The 21,070-nt window shown below is 33.9% G+C and overlaps 1 protein-coding gene across 4 annotated transcripts; it reads left to right on the top strand.

The window, feature by feature from the left end:
• The first annotated feature begins 358 nt into the window (after positions 1–358).
• Ublcp1 (Ubiquitin-like domain-containing C-terminal domain phosphatase 1) lies at positions 359–19,643 on the top strand. 4 transcript variants are annotated; one of them, XM_089106358.1, is made up of 2 exons: positions 359–444; positions 18,557–19,643. In XM_089106358.1, exon 2 carries the CDS (start codon positions 18,562–18,564, stop codon positions 19,549–19,551), a length of 990 nt encoding a protein of 329 aa, XP_088962484.1. In that variant the 5' UTR covers positions 359–444; positions 18,557–18,561; the 3' UTR covers positions 19,552–19,643. The 4 variants fall into 4 exon arrangements, with proteins under 4 accessions (XP_088962484.1, XP_088962485.1, XP_088962483.1 ...); XM_089106359.1 differs by lacking the exon at positions 359–444 and adding an exon at positions 471–500; XM_089106357.1 differs by lacking the exon at positions 359–444 and adding an exon at positions 555–600.
• The last annotated feature ends 1,427 nt before the right edge of the window (positions 19,644–21,070 follow it).

The following is a 21,070-nucleotide window of genomic DNA, read 5'->3' as shown; positions in this document are numbered from 1 at the left end:
TATTATCCATAAAGTAATGCAAAATCCCACCTTAGATATTAGCAAGCTATTTTTTTGTTAGATCTTCTTTAATTCTCTTTTTTATTTAATTCTCTGATATAACTGAGAACAGAAAATTTCGACCAAAAAAGCGCATTTAATCAGTCAAAAATGATTCACTGTTTCAGATTTCGGAATATGGTGTCGAAATCTGTCAATGAAGACTGAATCCTACGACTTTTGAGTTCTAGTATTCTGAAAAGCAAAACTCACACTATCTGGTAAAATTGTCTGTGTCTTTTTTTTTCTTTTTTTTTGCACTCATCCCTGCAAGATCTGATTTACTCTGAAATTCGAACTCCACCTAAAATATATATAGCGAAAATGCGCCGATGGCGCATTTTCGCCTCTCTTGGTGCACTATCTAATTTCAGGCACCTGGCATGGTTTAGCCTACTTTATTTTGTAAGAAATTTAAGAATTAGTAGATCTTCAGAATACATAGGCCTAATTACGCTTTGGTAAAATTCTACTCTTGGCTATCGTGGAAAGGGATTAGGTTAGGAAAATGAAACCTTCAGGGATGGAACTACAGGCTAAAGTAGCCTATGTCCCAGGAAGGTAGGCATATTTTGAAGTACCTAGGCTACTTCCACTCCTTCTCCCTCTAGAAAGTCCTGAAATTTGCCTACATGACAAGTCTATACCTATTGAAATTTTGACAACATTTTACCTTATTATTTTCTGTTATCAGTTTTTTTGTCTCTGGCTTTAGTTCTGAAAATGTAATTCCTGTTATTTGAGTAGAATTTTAAGCCATGTCAATGTTTTTTTTTTCAAAATTCAGGAGATGTATTTGCATATCATTGAGGTAAATTTCTAGGTGGCACTATAATTTAGCTAGGATGAAAGTGAAAACATCATTTGATGTCTTTTTTTATGCTTTTTTGATGTCTTTTTTTATGCTTTTTTATGCTCATAATTCAATAATTGCTTGTGTTGCAAATTGCATCTTGGGTCCTTAAAGGGGCTACAAAGTATTTTATATGAATTACCATGAACTTTACCCCACCCCTATAATATGGAAATATATACCCTGAATTGTTGACAGCAAAGTTTCAAATTGCAAAATTCAGTGCTATTTTTGTTGATGGCATTTTAAAAACTTAAAAATATAGGAAAACAGTTTATAGCCTATTTGAGTCGCCTAATAAATGAAATTTGAATTCTTATAAATAGGCCTATATATTTTTGGAATATATTACTCTTAAACAACTTATTTATAAACTAGTGATATGTTTTTAGCCATTTTTCAATAACTTAACTAGTGTTGATAACTTCTTTGTGTGGTTACAAAAATGAAATACATTTGGGGCCCCTTTAAGGGCTCAAGATGCAATTTGGGTAAAGTTCTACGAAATCATATTATTGAGTTAGGACTAAAGTGAATACACCATTCGATGCCTTTTTTTAGGCTGATTATGAATATAATAAGCATTTCTATCAGAAATGAATTTCAGCCCCCCCCCCTATATATGCCAATTCAAGTTTAGGTTAGGTTAGGTTAGCTCTGGTCTGGTCTAGCCTATATAGGGGGGGGGCTGAAATTCATTTCCGATAGAAATGCTTATTATATTCGTAATCAGCATAAAAAAAGGCATTGAATGGTGCATTCACTTTAGTCCTAACTCAATAATATGATTTCGTAGAACTTTACTGCAATTTGCAACAGAAGTAATTATTGAATTATGAAAGAACATAAAAGGCATCAAATGGTGTTTTCACTTTCATCCTAGCTAAATTATAGGGGATACCACCAGATGGCTAATTTCACAGTGTATATATATATACAAATCTTTAAATTAGCCAACTGGCCAACCAGTATTTTAAGCCTAAGAGTCCAGCTGGACATAAATAAACATATTAAGAAAACAATTTTTACTCCATAATATGCAGAATAATCCTAGTTAACACATTTTGCAGGTGGAGAGCCTTTATCTTCACTTCTTTACTTGTTTTTTCCAGTTTTTCTAAGAAATTCATGAATTTCTTAGGACCTATATATTCATAGAATATATACCCCCACCCCCCTAATGTGCAAATATATACCTAGAATTGCATCCTCAATCTAAATATAACATCCATTTGCATCACAAATGAACTTTATTCCCATATTAGCCAAGTGGTGGATGTCCAAATTATAGTGCCACCTAGAAATTTACCATCTTTGAAACCTTATAAATTGACATTGAGCAAAGCTGTGAAGCTGAAAACAATTTTGTTGCATTTCATTTAAGCAGAAGATCTATTTTGCACAATTTCATTTTTATAACACACAGATTTTAAAGGTCATCAAAGGTCAGGACCCTGTAGAGGGAGAAGGAATGGAGGTTGGTACTTCAAAATACCTTCCCAGGACATACTTTAGCCTGCAGACACATCCCTGAAAGTTTCATTTTCCTAACCTAACCCCTCTCCAAGATAGCTAAAGTAGAATTTTACCTACACTTTTTCAATAAGTTATTGAGATAGCTAGAATCATAAAATCAATATATTGTCAATCCAATAGAACTTAGGCCTATAAAGTGCATACTATTCAATAACAGTATCAATTTACCTTAATCTTAAGGTTTTTTTTTCTCTGGTTTTAGTTTTGGAAATGCAATTCCTGTTATTTGAGGAGAATTTTTTCCAAATTTAGGAAATGTATTTTCAGATCTTTGTAACCTAATAAACTGGGACTCATCAAAGTTATTATGCTGAAAATACTTTTCTTGTACTTCATTTAAGCAGAAGACCTGTTTTTCAAGCTTTTATTTTTATAATACAAAGATTTGTAATGGTCATCAAAGGTCATTGCTCTCTAAAAGGAAAAGGAGTGGATGTAGGTACTTCAAAATACCTTGGTATAAGCCTAGATAAGCCCCTTTGCATAAGGAAATTCTTACTTCATAATATGCAGAATATTCATAGTTATCACATTTTGCATGGGGAGAGCCTTTATCTTCACTTCTTTCATTGTTTTACAGTTTTTCTACCACATTTCTAAATTTTTGTGTCTATACTCTAAGTCTTGAATAATGTACAACTGCCATCTAACCAAACCTAACCTAATTTCTCACTGTTTTTCTATTAACAGGTGATAAGAGAAATAATTAGATGGCACTGATGGTGTTTAATTTGCATTTGAAAACAGAGAAAGTGCTTATCAAATACATTTAAGAAATGCTAATTTGGTCCACTAGGGTTTGTGATAGTTCTTTTGCCAATAAATATCTATCTATCTATCCATGCTTATTTTTCATGAGATTTGTTAAAAAAAAATTGTACAATAATGAAAAAAGTAAAGTTAAAGGTTTTCCCCATGCAAAATGGGTTAACTATGATTATTCTGCATATTATGAAGTAAAAATTGTTTTCTTATCAAGTTTCCTTATGTGAAGGGGCTTATCTAGGTTTACACCAATACCTTTTACAGACATACTTTAGTCTGTAGATCCATCTCTGAAAGTTTCATTTTCCAAAAATAACCCCTTTCCAAGATAGCAAAAAGTAGCTTATCTAGAATTTTATTGGGTAAAATTCTAGATAATCTACTTTTTGCTATCTTGGAAAGAGTGTGTATGTAACTGAACCACAAGCAACTGAACCCCTGTAACTGAAACACCATGCAACTGAATCCCTGTATAACCAAACCCCCATTTAACTGAACCACTGGGCAAGTGAACCCCTGTGTAACTGAACCATTGTACAGCTGAACCACTGAACTCAGTTTTCAGTATTCTAAAATTATGAGGCAATATCATTGGATAAAACACAAATTAGATTCTTACAGGTTCAACCTTGTTGGAATTGTTTGTTTCTTAAAGCCATGATATAAACACTTGTCAAGATCATTCATAAAAAAACTTAGTTTTTTTTTTGAAAAAAAAAATCTGATGTACCAAACCATTAAAGCTGATTTATTTCTCTTTTTTCACCTGCAAATGATTAATATGTAGTTTTAATATTTTTTTTCCCACTTAATGGGTCCCTGGACCCTCTTGTAGTGTTTTTTATATTTATTGAATAAAAGAACTTGAAAAATATTTGACCTTTGTGAATCTAGATAACAAATTTTGATTAAGGACATAGGAGGGGGACTTGTTGCACCCCAGCCTTTTTTCCAACATTCCTTCAACATGCCCAGAAAGTTTAAACTTCATACCCTCAGGTTTATACCCTCAGCTGTTCTTGACATATTGCAGATACGTCGTCTTGTAAAACTATAGGCACAAAGTACCTCTTGATTTAGTTGAAGATGGTCCTAAACATTTTACAAACGATATTACGGTTGATAGCATCAGCCGTTGTTAATATTGCTGGTATTTCACAAACAGTAAAGGAAAAAATGTTTTTGATTGTGTTTGGCATTCTTCTTGACATTTCCCTAAGGTTTGACCCTAATGCTCCATACTTTTTTCTTATTTATAGGATCAAACATGCCCTCTTTTCTTGATAAAAAAATACACCTTGTATGTTAACAATAGGAAACTTGCATAACTTACAGCCCTCGCACCGGGGGCTAGGGATTGTGAATGCTTGAGGCATAGTTATTTAACCATTGCTCAAAATTATCAATCAGATGTATTTGGGGAAAAAGAGGTGGGGATGGAAACCCTTCAATTACTTTTAACTCTTAAAAAGTGCCCCAGAACTTTTGATTTCCAATCAAATAAGCACCCCTCCACCCCCAGTCAGTAGTGTATTTTTTTTTTAATTGGATAAGTTTTTCTGTATGTATTTAATAGCATTTTATATTATTTTTGTTTTTTATTGTTTACTTTGTTTAATTTTCTGTTTAAAAAGTAGTATTTTTATAACCTTTTAACCTATTTTCAATATTTACATGGTTTGCTATAGAAAATCTTAATTCACTTTGCATCCTGTTTTTTTTGGAATGCAACCCTGATGCAGAATGAGGTATGGTATTGGTATATTTTTTACTGGGAAGTATACATACATTTTCAGGGGGATTTTTTCTGGTGGGGGATCTTTCCACAGAGGAAAGAAATTTTCCAGATTTCCTTGCTTTATTTTAAAAATGACTAGAAATTAAATAAAAAAAAACATTTTTTCAACTTAAAGTAAGGAGCAACATTAAAACTTAAAACAAACAGAAATTATTATGTATGTAAGGGGGTTTGTCCCCTTGTCAATATCTCACTCTTTACACTAAAGGTTTTTTAGTACTTTCAAAGAGCTATTTATTCTAAATAAACTTCATTTGTGATTCAGGGGTCATTCTTGAAGAATTGGAACAAAATTCAGACCTTAGTGTAATGAGCAAGGTATTGACGAGGGGGCAAACCCCCTCATATATGTAATGATTTCTGTTCATTTTAAGTTTTAATGATGCTCCTTACTTTCAGTTGAAAAAAATTGTTTTTTTTTAATTTAATTTAAAACAAGTCCAACTGGTTTTTGGCCAAATTATTTAAGAATTTTCATTCACTTTTCCCATCTGGCCTGTTTTTTGTTTTTGTTTTTTTCAGCAGTCAAAGTTTGACCCAAATTTTCTTTTGAAAACAAGACATGTTGAAAATTAATAAAAAAAAAGAAAGTAAAGTTAGATACCTTTGATAGCTAGATTTCAAATTAATTTTAAAGCTATGTTAAATGGCTGTTGTGTTAATTTTGTTGTCTTGGAATTGGAATTAAACCTTATTATTATGGGAAAATGCTTTAAATAGTCAATGGCAGATCCAAGTGGGCTGAGGGACCCCCAAGATTTGTCTGCTGCCCTCTTATCCTGTTTTTTCTTACTCTTTTTTTTTAGACTAAATTTGTCGTTTTGGTCAATTGTTTGCACCTTTGTCACATTGCCCCCCCCCCCCCCAAGATTTTCCTCATTGGTGTACTTGTCACATTAGGCCTCCCCTAAGATTTTGCTCTAGATCCGCCCCTATAAATAGTCTTTTCTGATGCAAATGTGTTTTGCTCATTTATGTTGAAATAGATATGCATGAGATGAAAAAAAGAAAAACATCAATGGCTACTTCTTTAAGTAATCTTGACCAAAGGATTCTGAACCAAATCCAAATCTATCTGGACCAAAGGATTTTCTGAAATGGATGCTTAGTACCTGACCTTCTATCAATTCTTAACCTCAAGCAATTTATAGTATTGTAACAGTAATAGATAATTTAGATTTGGTCAAAACAGATCACCTGATTCTATGATTGAAAACAGAGAAGAAGCAGTTGTTTTGCTGTCATGTATTTGCATGTGATTTCACTCCCATCTAGTCAAACAAGTCATGTAAATGATTGGCAGTTATGGTCTTTAACAGGTCCATACTTCCATATTTTTTTTTAACTCTGGCTAGCTAGCATTGTTCAGGGTTTGTCATATAAATCTCTGGATGTTTGTTTAAGTTTCTTTCTGGCTTAGGTATACTTTGCATTGTGTGTAGGATTGTTCTATTCTTTCTAGTGTTGGGGCTTTTTATTTTGTTGCCTTCTAATGGTAACTGTCATTTATGGTAGGGTTTTAATCTTCTGACTAGTCTAGCCATGATTATTGAGATTGCCTTGCAGTAAAATGTTCTAGCTGAAATTTTGCAAATTGTCTCATACCTTCACATAATCAGCACATGCTGGTCTTATATCTCTAGATATGGAAGGGGGGTATGGATCCACAGAAAAAAAATGGGTTTAACCACAACTTTCATTCACTTGGCACTTGCTCTTAACAGTTGGTGGTAGATAGTATAGTTTTTTATGTATCCTATTTTTACTTATTAAATTGAGTTCAGTTATTGCTAAGATCAGTAAAGTGGAGAGGAGTGGAGTGCCTCACCACCACCACCACCCATTTAGCCAAGAAACCACCTCTCTTGAAATCATAAAAAATGGGCTTAGCATTATAGTAACCATCTATCCAAGTAACTCCAAATGTGCCTATTTAATAGCTTAATAATTCCCATTGTCTTGTAAGGATGCAAAACATGGACACTGAAAACCAAAGACAAAGAAAACTTCTAGTTTTTGAGATAAGATGCCTCTGTCACTTTGCTAGATGATCTCCACAAATTAGATGATCTTCAATCAATGTCTTGCCAAAATTCATAATAATTGGTATATTCTATAAATTAATGCTATCGTTGTAATTTCTGTTGTCAGATTACTTTTTCAAGTTCAAAGGATTAAATTTGATATTTTTTCAAATATCAGTGACTAGCAACCACAGTTTATAGACAGTAAGCTTATCGCAGATCATTTCTGGTCATCGTGAACAAAAAGCTCCTCCCACTTCTTTCTGCCTTAGCTTGTTTAGCCTGTTTCTGAATATACCAGTAAGCTTATCGCAGATCATTTCTGGTCATCGTGAACAAAAAGCTCCTCCCACTTCTTTCTGCCTTAGCTTGTTTAGCCTGTTTCTTTCCACTTGCACCCCTGTCCGGGTTTTTATAATGGGAGAGATAGAGAATGATCATACTGCTATATTCTGTCTACTGTGCTAGCAACGTAATGTCTCTTCTGACGAATTGCAAGTTACCGAGAACATTTCTCTTACCAAGTGTTTTGACCAAAACACTTACAAGAAATAGCCATTCAAACATCACTTGTAGGAAAAATAGTGTTCGACTGGCCCCTGTTTTTATATCGCTAGACACAGATCATAGCATTCAGGCGATTCTCAGTAAGGTTAATAAGTTGAAGTGTAGTAGAATTTGCATTTGTACTGACCTCCCACCCAAGCTAAATTTTCTATGGAATGAGCTATTATTTAAGGGAAAGGACATGCATGATTTGGGTTCGGTTCATCTTTTGCATATTAAACAAAAAGGGAGCAAATTATGGCTTGAGTGTAAAAAGTCTCTGTCTTTGCAGTAGGTTAAGGTTGACTATTTATGGAGATTAATAATGATACACCTTTGGTGAGATTATTTTTATTACTTTAGTTTATGTAATGTTTCTCTGTTCAAACAGGATCCTATTTTTTTGTCCCTCTGTAGCTTATTATGAGTTTATTTTCTGTCTTTTTTTGTATGTTTCTATTTATATGAAGCAATTGAGTACAATAATTTTTTCTGTATCTGCATTTCATCTTACAATGAATATGTTCCATTTGTTTCTCTTGTTTCTATTTATTTTCAAGCAGTTTCTTTTTCTTTCGTCATTATTTTCGAGTTCTTGCTGATTCAGTTGTTTTTGCTACCTTAATACTCAGAGGGTGTGCATTTTGCAAAATTGTTTGCTGGTCCTGATCATAATTCTGATTTTTTACATTGAATGATAATTGTATTGGGGATAGACTGAGAGACCTAGAGTCTAACCCTTTTGATTTTTTTCATATTCCAGAGTCAAGATAATTTTGTTGGAAATGAGATAAATGATGGTGGGTTAATCAATTTTCCAAAATGTAAATATAAATTACCTTCCAAAGTTTGTGATCTTCCCAGTACTGATTTTTAAAACCAATTGACAAGGCGCCAAGGTGGTTTAGCAGTATTAGTAAAAGAAAGTATCTCTTTTCGCCGCCTTGCAAATCTGGACGGTTCTCAAGAGGAAATACTTTTTGAAGTAATGGTGACTGAAATTAGTCTTGGAAAAAAGATATAGTTTTTTGCATACCATAGTATACCAACCACCTTCTTCTCCAGTTGTCTTTCCTCTCGAAACTCCATGATATTTTGTATCAACCTCATTTTCAAAATAAAGATGTTATCCTTTCTGGAGATTTGAATATTGACCTTCTAGAAGCTTCAAATGAATCTTCTATTGATTTATTGTCTTTTTGTTTTTCTGCTTATCTGCTTCCTTCTTGTCTGATACCTACAAGATTTACATCTAGTTCTGCTTCTCTCAGTGATAATATTTTTAAGCAAATTTTGTTGTTTTGAGTGATATATCAATCAATCAATCAATTTATTAATACTAAAAGAAAACAATTACAAAACGTAAAGTAATTACTAAGCCCAAGAAGCTTAGCTTGTAATGGACCAACAAAAATAAAACACTTTTATAAAGCACATAAAAAAAACACATACATATACAAACACATACAATAAAAAAAAAAAAAAAAAAAAAAAAAAAAAAAAAAAAAAAAAAAAAACACTGGAACAAGACAAGGGCATTTATCAAATAGGCGATTTAGAAGAAAAAAGATAATGAAGAACATATAACTGAAAAAGAAATGAAGAAAAGAGATAAAAATTAGGATAGAATCCAAAAAGATTTTAAAATCTGAAAAATATATTAAATTAAGAGAAGAGAGGCATATAAATTAGGATAGAATAAAAAAAAAATATATAAGGTGGAAACACCCGACGAGAAACTGCCTTTACAGAAAGATATAGAGGTACATCAGGAGGGATGGAGTTCCATAGTAGAACTGATTGATAAACAGGAGACCTCTGAGCTGCTGTTGATGATCGTTTGGGTAAAATAAATCCGCAAAAGAACTGTGTAAAGAAGAAGAGTACCTACCTGAGCCTGTCCATAGGAAAAAATGCTGCAGTGACGGTGGAAGTGTACCTAGCAAAGCAGAATGCACTAAATAAAGGTAACTTTTACCCACAATATGATCCAGTAGAGCTATTCCAGCATCATTATAAAGATGAGAGGAAGGATAAAGTCGAGGTAGAAGAAAAGTAGCTTTCACTGCCCTATTTTGGGCTCTGAAGTGAGCAGAGAAGAGATTTATTAGTACTTCCCCAGACAGAACAGCAATAAGAAATGTAAGGAAAAATAAAAGTATGATAAAGAGAAAGAATAACATATGGGGGAAGAAATGAGTTAACCATGTGTAACATTGAAGACTGGTGGACGACAAGGGAGCAGGTATGAGGTATACGAGTTATGAGAGAATTTCCTGTAGTCGTTTTAGTACTGAATACAAATGAAGAGAATCTACGATACACTACTTTTTCAACAACCTAAGAGATTACAGGAAGAAGAGAAATAGGTATATAGTTTGAAATTAGAGATGAATCACCTTTTTTATACAAAGGTACAACATTAGCAACTTTAATAAATGAGGTAAAATACCAGAAGAAAGAGAGGTTAGTTATGTGTGAGATGGGGTTACAAACAAACTGACCAATTTTTTTTTAAGAACATTATTACTCAAACCAAAACCATCAACTGAACGGCTACTTGGAAGCTGAAAAATAATACTAGAAATTCGGTATCACTGCATGGGGATAAGATAAGATATTTATTTCAAAAACGTCACTATCACAAGCTCACAAAGGGCCGAATTCGGACTTCGGAGTCGACAATATAAATGGTTGCACTAAAACTGGCCGAAATGCAAAAAAACAACAACGAAACAGGAAAATCATAATGAGCAATAATTTAACAGTCAATAATTAAAACTATAAAAAGTCAATTAAAAAGTTAAAAAGATAAAAACTGGTCAAACTAAACTTACACAAATACGAATCAGAAAAAGAATTAGAACGGACATAAAAAAAGGAAGGGGAGGAATAAGCGAATATACACAAAAAAAAGAGCGAGACATAAATGCATATAAATTAAAAGGGACACTAAGAAAGTGTCAATAATTCAACAAAAGTAAGTCAATAAAAGAGTTAAAAAATAAAAACTGGTCCAGAAGGGGGAGGGGAGGGGACAAAAATAAATAAATAAACCCCCCAAAAAAGAACGAAAAATAAAATATGTAAAAATTAACGGGAGAACTGAAAAAAGGGGGGACAAGCAAATGAGTGCAAGAACCTGGGCAGCACCATCAGCTAATAAACAAAAAAGAGGGGGAAAAAAGAAACTATTGGGACAATTTATTCATTTTTTCTGTAATAACGGGGACAAAAGTTCTTTCGTATCTGGAAGTAACGCAGCGACTGGGGGACAAAACAGGGGTGGGCTCAGAAACAGCTCGAGGCGGCCGTAATCTGGATGGGGAGTGACGTTTGGGGAAAATACTTGCCGGCCGAGGGTTTGTTATGGCATTTTTTGCAAAACGGAGGCACAAATTATTTCTTCGTCTCTCGAGGGTCTCTAGTTTTGAAATATTTAACAAATGCAAATATGGTACCTTGCCCTCTTTAAAAATAATTCTTAGAGCTCTCTTTTGGACATTTTCAGTTTTTTGTGTTGCTTCATTTGAGAGGCCAGGGTGCCACACAGGACAAGCATACTCTAGTATGGGACGCACAAAAGAAATGTATAGTTGTAGTAAATATGATTGGGGGCAACTGAATTTATTTAAAAGTTTAAGGAGGGAAAGCGAGGAGTTTGCTTGTCGTAGGATATAATTTATATGGGTATCCCATTTCAAATTGGAAGAAATTGTAACACCAAGGAGTTTAAGAGATGTGACAGAGGTTTCAGGAGGTATAGGAGGAAGAAAAAGCGGAGAGGATTTAAGGAAAGTTACTGAGACTGTTGCGGATTTAGAAGGGTTAACTGTCATGTCAAGGGAAGAGGCCTCACAGGCAATATCTTGGAGCATGCCCATTGGGTTGCTAAAAATGTTTTTATGACATATCTCTAAAACTCTCAAGTCATCGACAAATTTCCACCTATTGTCATAAAGGGTTGAAAGGCTGTTAATCATAAGAGAAAAAAGGTGAGGGCCTAGAATAGTCCCCTGAGGAATGCCATTAAATATGGGGAGATGATCTGAAAAACAATTTAGATATATAACTGCTTGAGAACTATTAGAGAGAAAAGAGGCAACGAGCTTAACAAGGAAAGTTTCAATGTGGAATTCGTTTATAAGTTTATCTTTGAGTAAATTGTGGTTAATCAAATCGAAAGCTTTTTGAAGATCAATAGAAATCAGATTAAGCCAAGTGTTAGGTTTTTCAAGTAATTTACCCATGGTATCAACAAGATGGATCAGGTAATGAGAGGTTGACGTGGATTTGAGATTACCAAACTGTCTAAGATCAATGAGGGGGGGGACTTTCATCTTAAGCCAGTCTGTGAGAATTCTTTCATACAATTTTGAAAAAAATGAGGTGAGGGTAATAGGACGAATGCCATCAAAGCCAGGCTTCCCATTTTTCTTTTTGATTGAGGTAATAAAGCCTTGTTTCCAATATTGAGGGAACTGTCCAGATTCGGTAATTTCATTAAGCAGGGTGGATAGAGATTTTGAGAGGTAATCACTGAAAGCTTTAATCAGAGGAACAGGAATATCTAAAGGGCAAATGCTTGATCGTTTTAGTTTTTCAATTTTTTTTACAACATCAAGTGGAGAAATATGTGGGAGTGAAAAAAGATCAGGAATATCTGGAAATGCGTAAGATAGTGGTGGGAGACTCTGGACAATAGAAGCCAGAAACTTATTGAGGTCATTATCTGTGGTATTTGGAGGTTCATTTATCTTAAAATATAGTTGTTGTTGACTCTTGCCGGTAAGTTTTTTAATTTCAGAGTACCAGTTCTTTGGTTTATCATGGCGCAAGTATTTAATTTTATTTTTATAGTAGGCTCGGGCAGCTTTTCTAATTTGACTTCTTAATTCCTTTCTTAAATTATTTGCTTCAGCTAAATTACCCCTGTTAAATAAGCTTATTTTCGTGCGTATTAACATTTTTATGTGAGTATTTATGTTAGGTTTATCACTGGAGCATTTTCTGATTTTTTTTTCTTCTGGGAAACATAATGAGTAGGAACATAATGAGTAGGAATCAACTAGTTTTTTGTGAAAAATCAAAATTTTGTCATCAAGGTTATTAGAATTATAAAGGTCTGACCAACTTTCACTGGTCAGCCATGATCCAAAAGGAAAAACTACTTCTGCTAAGGGAAAACTACTTACTCTGCTCTGGGGTGGAATAGGAACCGAAGGAAGTGTGGTGAAATACGAATTGAAGGCGCTTGCTGAAGAATTTTTGTCCACAATAGATTCATCAGCTTTCCTGTAATGCCATGGGGGGGGGGCTGTTTGAGTTTCTTGCGGAAAAGAACTTCATTAACTACAGTCCAAACCTTTCGCAAATTCCCCTTACACTCATCAATTCGACGCGCAAAATAGAGCTTTTTGGCTGCACATACTGAAGATCAAAACACATTTTTATAATGTTTATACTTCAAAAGATCATCCTGTGTCTTAGTTTTACAATATTTAACATATTACAATTAAAATCTCCCAAAACACAAATACGTTTCTTAGAGAAAGTCCCCACACAAGAAAGCTGAACACAATCTGAGACCACACTGGCTAATCATGATAGAACGATAATTCCACTTTTTACATGGAATTTTTTGAAACCTCTGCTTTGAATACTTTTCCTCTGAAACACCGGTTCTGGGGCCGGTTTGTCGATGATGTTATCTCTGTGTGGAATCACGGAGAGAAAGAACTTAACGCTTTTTTTTATCTCATCTTAATAGTTTCGATTCCAACCTTCAGTTCGCCTTGGAACTGGAAGATAATCATAAACTGCCTTTTTTAGACGTCTTAATCTTCAACAAATCTCTCAGCCTTGAATATTCGATTTACAGAAAACCTACACATAATAAAAGGTATTTGCATTTCTCTTCCAACCACCCTCCTTGTGTAAAAAGAGGAGTAGTTATATCTTTTGTTGATCGTGTCATAAGAATTTTTTCAAAGGATCATATAACCCCAGAATTAAATTATCTGAAGGACATTTTCTTTTGCCATGGATATCCCCTCAAGTTACCGGAATCCATCATAGAAAAAAGACAAAAAAAAAAGGCAGAAAAAGATTCATCATCACCAAAACCTCCAATAGATATCATCCCTTTAGTTGGCGATAAGAAAGTTTTTACTGTTTTGCCCTATTTTCCCAAATTAGGTGACAAACTGCAAAGAATTCTAAAAAAACATAACTTAAATGTTACCTTCAAAAATTCTAATAAAATCCAGAACTATTTTAACAGCGGTTAAGATGAAACGAGCCCTATTTTGGGCAGTGGTGTTTATAGAGTTCCATGTTCTTGCGGCTGTTTCTATGTTGGAAGAACCCACCAGCAATTGGGAGAGAATTTGTTGGAACACAAGCCCTTAATCGACAAATTTATGGAGCTATTTCTAAGGTCTGATATTTTTTATTCCGCTTTGGCTCAACATGTGTATAACAACCCACACCATTTCGTTTCATTCGATAACACCTTTATTATTGCCCCTGTTAAAGGTCTCATCCAAGTTTTCAGGGAGGCAGTTGAGATAAAAAAAAAGTACATTCACCGAAAAGTTGCTCTCAATACAGACATGGGGGAAGCTAATTAAGCCTCATTTATAATGAATTAACTAATTCTGATAGATTTTAACTAAATGATACTTTTAATATTTTGAAACCTAACCTAATCTGTGATGATATTTTACCTGGAAGGCATTCAGCTCTTAAAAATGCTTTGCATAATCTAAATAATTGACTTCCAATGTATTTTTTTATTCAGTTATCCTTTCGCCGTTATATGAAGAAGGTCTTCAAATTCTAGTTGTGCTTGGTTTTAAGGTTTGAAATTTTTTTTTAGTATCCTTTGATTTTTATTAGTAATTTTTATGTTCTTATCTTGCATTGAGGACGATCAAGCGGAATTCTTGACCGAAATATTTGCATTTTAGTCCATATTTTTCACTGGCTTGTATAATTCTCGTTTTTCTCTTTTTTACTATTTTTTCGTTTTATCATGATTAGCCAGTGTGGTCTCAGAAATTATATATCAAATTACTACCCTATTTTTATTTTGTCAGCTTTTTCTAAAATATTTGAGAAGGCCATTTGTAAAAAATTTTATGATTTTCTTCAATTGTCTAATTTCTTCACAAATTCCCAATTTGGTTTAAGATCTGGACATAATACTGAACACGCTATCCTTGCTCTCATCCAATATATTCATGAATGATTGAATAGAGGTGAAATTCGAGCAACAATATATTTAGATTTAAAAAAAAGCATTTGATACAAAATCCCATTGTATTCTTTTTCTGTAAATAGGATAATTAAGGTGTGCGCGAAGCCACAAATAGATGGAGGCAATTTCGTCTCTCCGCCTGTTCCTCAGTCTTTGAAGGTTGGGGTACCTCAGGGCTCTGTCCTAGGTCCTCTGCTTTTTCTAATTTATTTTAAATGATCGTTACCGCGCTTCAGCGATCCCGTGTCTCAACACACATTTTGCTGATGATACGGCAGTTTCACTTTCTGAGAGGAATGACAAGGAGTTGGAGGCAAAACTGGATGCTGCATTTTCTAATGTTCTTGACTGGTGTTCATCAGATTTTATTGCTTTAGATTTATCGAAAACTAATTTATAAATTACGGCAGAAAGTCAAATATCTGCCTCGTATTACTCGAGTTCCGTCTTCAAAGTATATATTATCAATATATCGGGTGGAAACGATAAAGTACCCTGGACTTGTAATTGACGAAAGCTTATCTTCTAAAACACAAATTCAAAATCTACGCTCAAAGATTTCAAGGTGTGTTGGTTTAATGCGAAGGCTGAAGCATTATTTGCCCTACTCTGCTTTACGAAGCATTTATTTAGCTCTGATTCAGTCTAATATTAATTATTGTTCTCTAGTATATTTATCTACATTTAAAAGACATATTAAACCAGTACAGATTTTAAAAGATAAAACCCCAAGAATCGTGAAACTTTTTATTGCATCACCTATTGCACTTTCAAGTAAGTCTTCTACAGCATCTTTATATGCTTATCTAGATAAACTTCCAGTTTCTCAACAATTTACTTTTGGAGCAATTCTTTTCAAATTCAATTATGACATTAAGACATTATCGCCATATTACCTCAATCAAAGTTTGTTCTCCCAATCACAAGATTTACATAATTATAACACTCGACAAACAAGAGTATCTACATTGACAAGTATAGTACTGAGAGATCTAAATTCGCTCCATTTGTGTCAATAGCCCGGTGGTGAGATGCTCACAAGGAACTTATTGATAAATTTTCTTCTATCCAATTAATAAAAAGGAATCTTAAATTTCATTTAGCTCAAGATTTTCTTTAATTTAGCGTCTATTTAATAAGATAAAGTTATTTGTATGGTGTGTTGCTCTGGGTGAATTTGGGCCTCTCGGCTCTCTTCTAGTATTAATTTATATTTAACAATAATGAAATTTTTTTTATTTATTTATGGATTCTGGGCTAGCTGCTACTTTCATATTACTGTTGTGTTATTGCATCTTTGCCGTCGTCTTTATCTTTGTACTTTAGTGTTATTTTATCTTTGTCTGGGCCTAATCTTTTGACTTTGTCTTCCCATGGGCCTATGTCAAATATATACATGTATATGTGAATAATAAAATGATGGACCACTATTTGCTCTATAGTAGATTGCAGCTACCGCTCAGGAGGTGTCAATTCACCAGCATGTAGGTCATGGGGGAAATATCTTATAGTCTTATAGAGAATCGATAGGGATGGCGATTTTTTTTTCAATAAGTCTCGAAAAAAGGTTATATCTTGCCTGTTTTGATGGAGATAGCCCAGTTTGCCTTCTTTGTTATCAAAGTAGAAATTGAAGGGCCTATATGATTTTCCAGGTAGTTTACCATATTTCAATTTAGTTATTGTAGCTATCAGTTTATTGTGTAATTTTCTCCAATTAATTTCTAGGGTCAGGCCCCTGTAATCATCTCTGTTGCCTCAAAGAAAGTACTTGGTCTTCGAGTAACTGCTGAAAGAAAGAGGATCGAGTGTATCTTCGTTTTTGGAAGAGTCTAGAACCTTGATTTCAAACATGTAAAACAAATTCAGTTGAAAACATCGAAAAAGGAGATTTCTCCCCCCCCCCCCCCGCCCCATAGAAAATAGGGTATTTGATCAAGGAGACATGAGGTGATTGTATTGACTGCTATAGTTTCTCATTCAATTGGCTGACGGACGTAGTCCGTCAGCCAATGTGAAAAAACTGTGGTCTTTTCACAGTCTTGCGGTTGGTTTTTCCTAAGGTAATTCTAGGCATATTATCAGAGTCATGATGGCTGAAACCAGTACACAGCATCAATTTTTCTTTGAGTGCAAATTTTGAAGTGGCTTGTGAAATGCTTCAAAAACTGTCCAAAAAAGCAGAGTGCAGATGGAAATTTTAAGTCTGAAAGTCTGAAAATTTTAAGTCTGAAGCATGAAAAACAATGCTTCAAAAACTGTCTTTCTTTTACAATGAAGCATTGGCTTTTGAAATCGAACCCTGGTCTGGCAGCTTTCTTACAGTTAGAACCATGCAGACATTATGAGCATTGTGAGACATTATAACGTCATGCAGACATGAGAATCTATTTAAAAATTGACCAAATTTTTTGTTGGCCAGTCGCAAGTCCCATGGTTATGTTTTTGGCTAACCAATAAGTCAGAAGAAGCAACGCACACCTTTGTTAAATAGTAATAACTCAAAGTATTTGCCCTAGTTTTGAACTTTGAAGGAACATTATTATCAAGTCTCTGGGAAACGTAATACGAAATGATAATGCTTAATTTGAGTCTAGTAATCTGATTGATCAAGCCTAAGAGTTTATTTTGTATTCGTAACTATATGCTTATAACACAAATTTGGTTTCTTCAAAAACATTTTTCAGGATTGGATTTTTGGCTTGCTTTTAATTTATTATGGTCATTTTTTATTACGAATAGCTTTAACATGCTTTTTACGTAGTAAAACGTAACGCATTAGTTTCAGTCAGCCCTTGGCTTATCGATAAACTCAGCCATGTATACAGCTATAAGTAAAACTTGTGATTTTTTTTTCAGGTAATATGGAAGCTACTGAGGATGTAGAGACTTCCTGTACCACGAATAGCAGTATTGTTATCATTATTATCAAGTCTCTGTTAACATTATTATAACAGTATTGTTAACATTATTATCAAGCCTCTGGGAAACGTTATACGAAATGATAATGCTTAATTTGAGTCTAGTAATCTGATTGATCAAGCCTAAGAGTTTATTTTGTATTCGTAACTATATGCTTATAACACAAATTTGGTTTCTTCAAAAACATTTTTCAGGATTGGATTTTTGGCTTGCTTTTAATTTATTATGGTCATTTTTTACTACGAATAGCTTTAACATGCTTTTTACGTAGTAAAACGTAACGCATTAGTTTCAGTCAGCCCTTGGCTTATCGATAAACTCAGCCATGTATACAGCTATAAGTAAAACTTGTGATTTTTTTTTCCAGGTAATATGGAAGCTACTGAGGATGTAGAGACTTCCTGTACCACGAATAGCAGTATTGTTATCATTATTATCAAGTCTCTGTTAACATTATTATGTTAACATTATTATAACAGTATTGTTAACATTATTATCAAGCCTCTGGGAAACGTAATACGAAATGATAATGCTTAATTTGAGTCTAGTAATCTGATTGATCAAGCCTAAGAGTTTATTTTGTATTCGTAACTATATGCTTATAACACAAATTTGGTTTCTTCAAAAACGTTTTTCAGGATTGGATTTTTGGCTTGCTTTTAATTTATTATGGTCATTTTTTACTACGAATAGCTTTAACATGCTTTTTACGTAGTAAAACGTAACGCATTAGTTTCAGTCAGCCCTTGGCTTATCGATAAACTCAGCCATGTATACAGCTATAAGTAAAACTTGTGATTTTTTTTTTCCAGGTAATATGGAAGCTACTGAGGATGTAGAGACTTCCTGTACCACGAATAGCAGTATTGTTGTAAAGTGGTCTGGAAAAGAATATAGAATTGAGAGCGTCACTTCAACTACCAAAGTTTCTGATTTGAAGGCACAGATTTCTCAATTGACTGGCGTGCATCCAAGTCGTCAAAAACTACTGAATTTGAAATACAAAGGGAAAGCGCCTAATGATGATGTTTTACTATCATTGTTGCAGCTGAAAGCTGGAACGAAGATCATGATGGTTGGCTCCTTAGAACAGGAGATACAAACTATTACTGAAATTAAAGTTGACCAGACAAGCATAATTGACGATTTTGACATTAATGAAGAAATTGCTTTTGAGAATAGAGAAGAGTATTTGGCAAAAGTTGCTAAACGAGTTGCAAACTATGAAATCAAAATCATGAATCCTCCACGGGAAGGGAAAAGGTGTTTGGTTTTAGACATTGATTACACATTGTTTGATCATAGGTCAGTAGCTGAATGTGCAAATGAGCTTATGAGACCATTTTTGCATGAATTTCTTGCAACAGCCTATGAATATTATGACATTATTATCTGGTCAGCAACAAGCATGAAGTGGATTGTTGAAAAAATGAGGCTTCTAGGAGTCCTTGATAATCCAGCCTATAAAATAATGTTTTTCCTTGATTCAGGAGCAATGGTTTCTGTACACAGTGAAAAGTACGGGGTAATTGATGTGAAACCATTAGGAGTAATTTGGGGGAAATATCCTCAGTATGGACCTCATAATACAGTAATAATAGATGATCTGCGGCGCAATTTTCTTTTGAATCCTAAGAATGGCCTTAAAATTAAGGCCTTTCGAAAAAGCCACTTAAACAGAGATAAAGATAGGGAATTGGTACATCTCGCTAGTTATTTAGTGAAAATTGCTACTTTAAACGACTTTTCTGTTTTGGAACACAGTGAGTGGTATGAGTATATACACAGTGAAAAGACAAAACGTTGATTTTTTTTTCCGCAGCTTTATCTTGATAAGCATTCATCACTATGTTTTTATTTTATAACTGATTTTTATATTAAATTAGTCAATATTGACAAATTATGCTCACTTTTCATAACATTGAATTAGCTCATCTAGTTTCGTTTTTTTTTAATTTTTTATTAACTTTTGTGAATCTGGGTTGTGTCAGGATACATTTCACAGTATTTAATGAAAGTAAAACGGTCAAACTTTCATTTACAATACTTTCAACGAATTGTCTTATTCCAGAACATGACAATTTGAAATGTTTTTTGTGTATTTTAATAAGATACTACAATAACTTTTGTTAAAAGAAATAAAATTCATTAGAGTATAATAAAGTGAGTAAATACCAGCATGTGTTTTGAATATTTAATGCTTGAATGACAGTGTTTAATATTTGAAAATGAAAACCCCAGCTAAGAAGATGGACAATGCAAAAGGAAAGTGAAAATAAATGTACTACGGGCCTGAGAAACCACAGAGAGATTGTAAGGGGAAATGCGCTTGTGAGAGCCAAGAAGATAAAGAAGAACAACTTTAGAAGCAGAGAAGACAACTGGCAGAAGAGTCACTAGATGAAGAGAAGATATGCTTATAGATAACTTGAGAATGCGTGAAGCGAAGCAAGATACCAAGAACAATGAGAAGCACGATACTAGAGGCAGAGAAGACAGGTAGCAGAAGAGTCACTAGATGAAGAGAAGATATGCTTATAGATAACATGAGAATGCGTGAAGCGAAGCAAGATACCAAGAACAATGAGAAGCACGATACGAGAGGCAGAGAAGATAGGTAGCCGAAGAGTCACTAGATGAAGAGAAGATATGCTTATAGATAACATGAGAATGCGTGAAGCGAAGCAAGATACCAAGAACAATGAGAAGCACGATACGAGAGGCAGAGAAGACAACTGGCAGAAGAATCACTAGATGAAGAGAAGATCTGCTTATAGATAACATGAGAATGCGTGAAGCGAAGCAAGATATCAAGAACAATGAGAAGCACGATACGAGAGGCAGAGAAGACAGGTAGCAGAAGAGTCACAAGAGCAATGATTCTTACGATTGGAACATGTACGGATGCAGCATTTACAAGGAAGAGCAGCATCGTGTGGCAACATCACTGCATTAGGAAGTCCCGAACATGAATTATTGTCAAGGATGATTACTTGAAAAAGCAGAGAGAGAAGTGTAAAGACGATTTATGTGAGTAAATAATTGTGTGCGAGTCAGTAAGTGATTAAGCTATTTGCACGTCTTCAGGAGTAATAGAAAAACTCACAATTACGATCAAAGGTTTGAAATGATTACGAGGATTAACGAGGACTTAAAAGATTAAAATAGAATAATAAAAAAAAATTAACTTGGTAGCTTTTATCTCAAAATGTACTAAAAGATAGAAAATAATTTTCTGCTAATTCGGAAAATTAAAGTAGAAAAAGTTATCTTGTAACGGTTGTGAACTGTCATTTGTAAAATTTTGAGACAAAATCTTTCTATAA

Source organism: Artemia sp. Qi Xiang Cuo, chromosome 20 (genome assembly GCF_049724085.1).
Source record: "Artemia sp. Qi Xiang Cuo chromosome 20, ASM4972408v1, whole genome shotgun sequence".
In the NCBI taxonomy this organism is placed as follows: Eukaryota; Metazoa; Arthropoda; class Branchiopoda; order Anostraca; family Artemiidae; genus Artemia; species Artemia sp. Qi Xiang Cuo.
The sequence above is the reverse complement of the archived record's forward strand: the minus strand, read 5'-3'. Positions and strand labels throughout refer to the sequence as shown.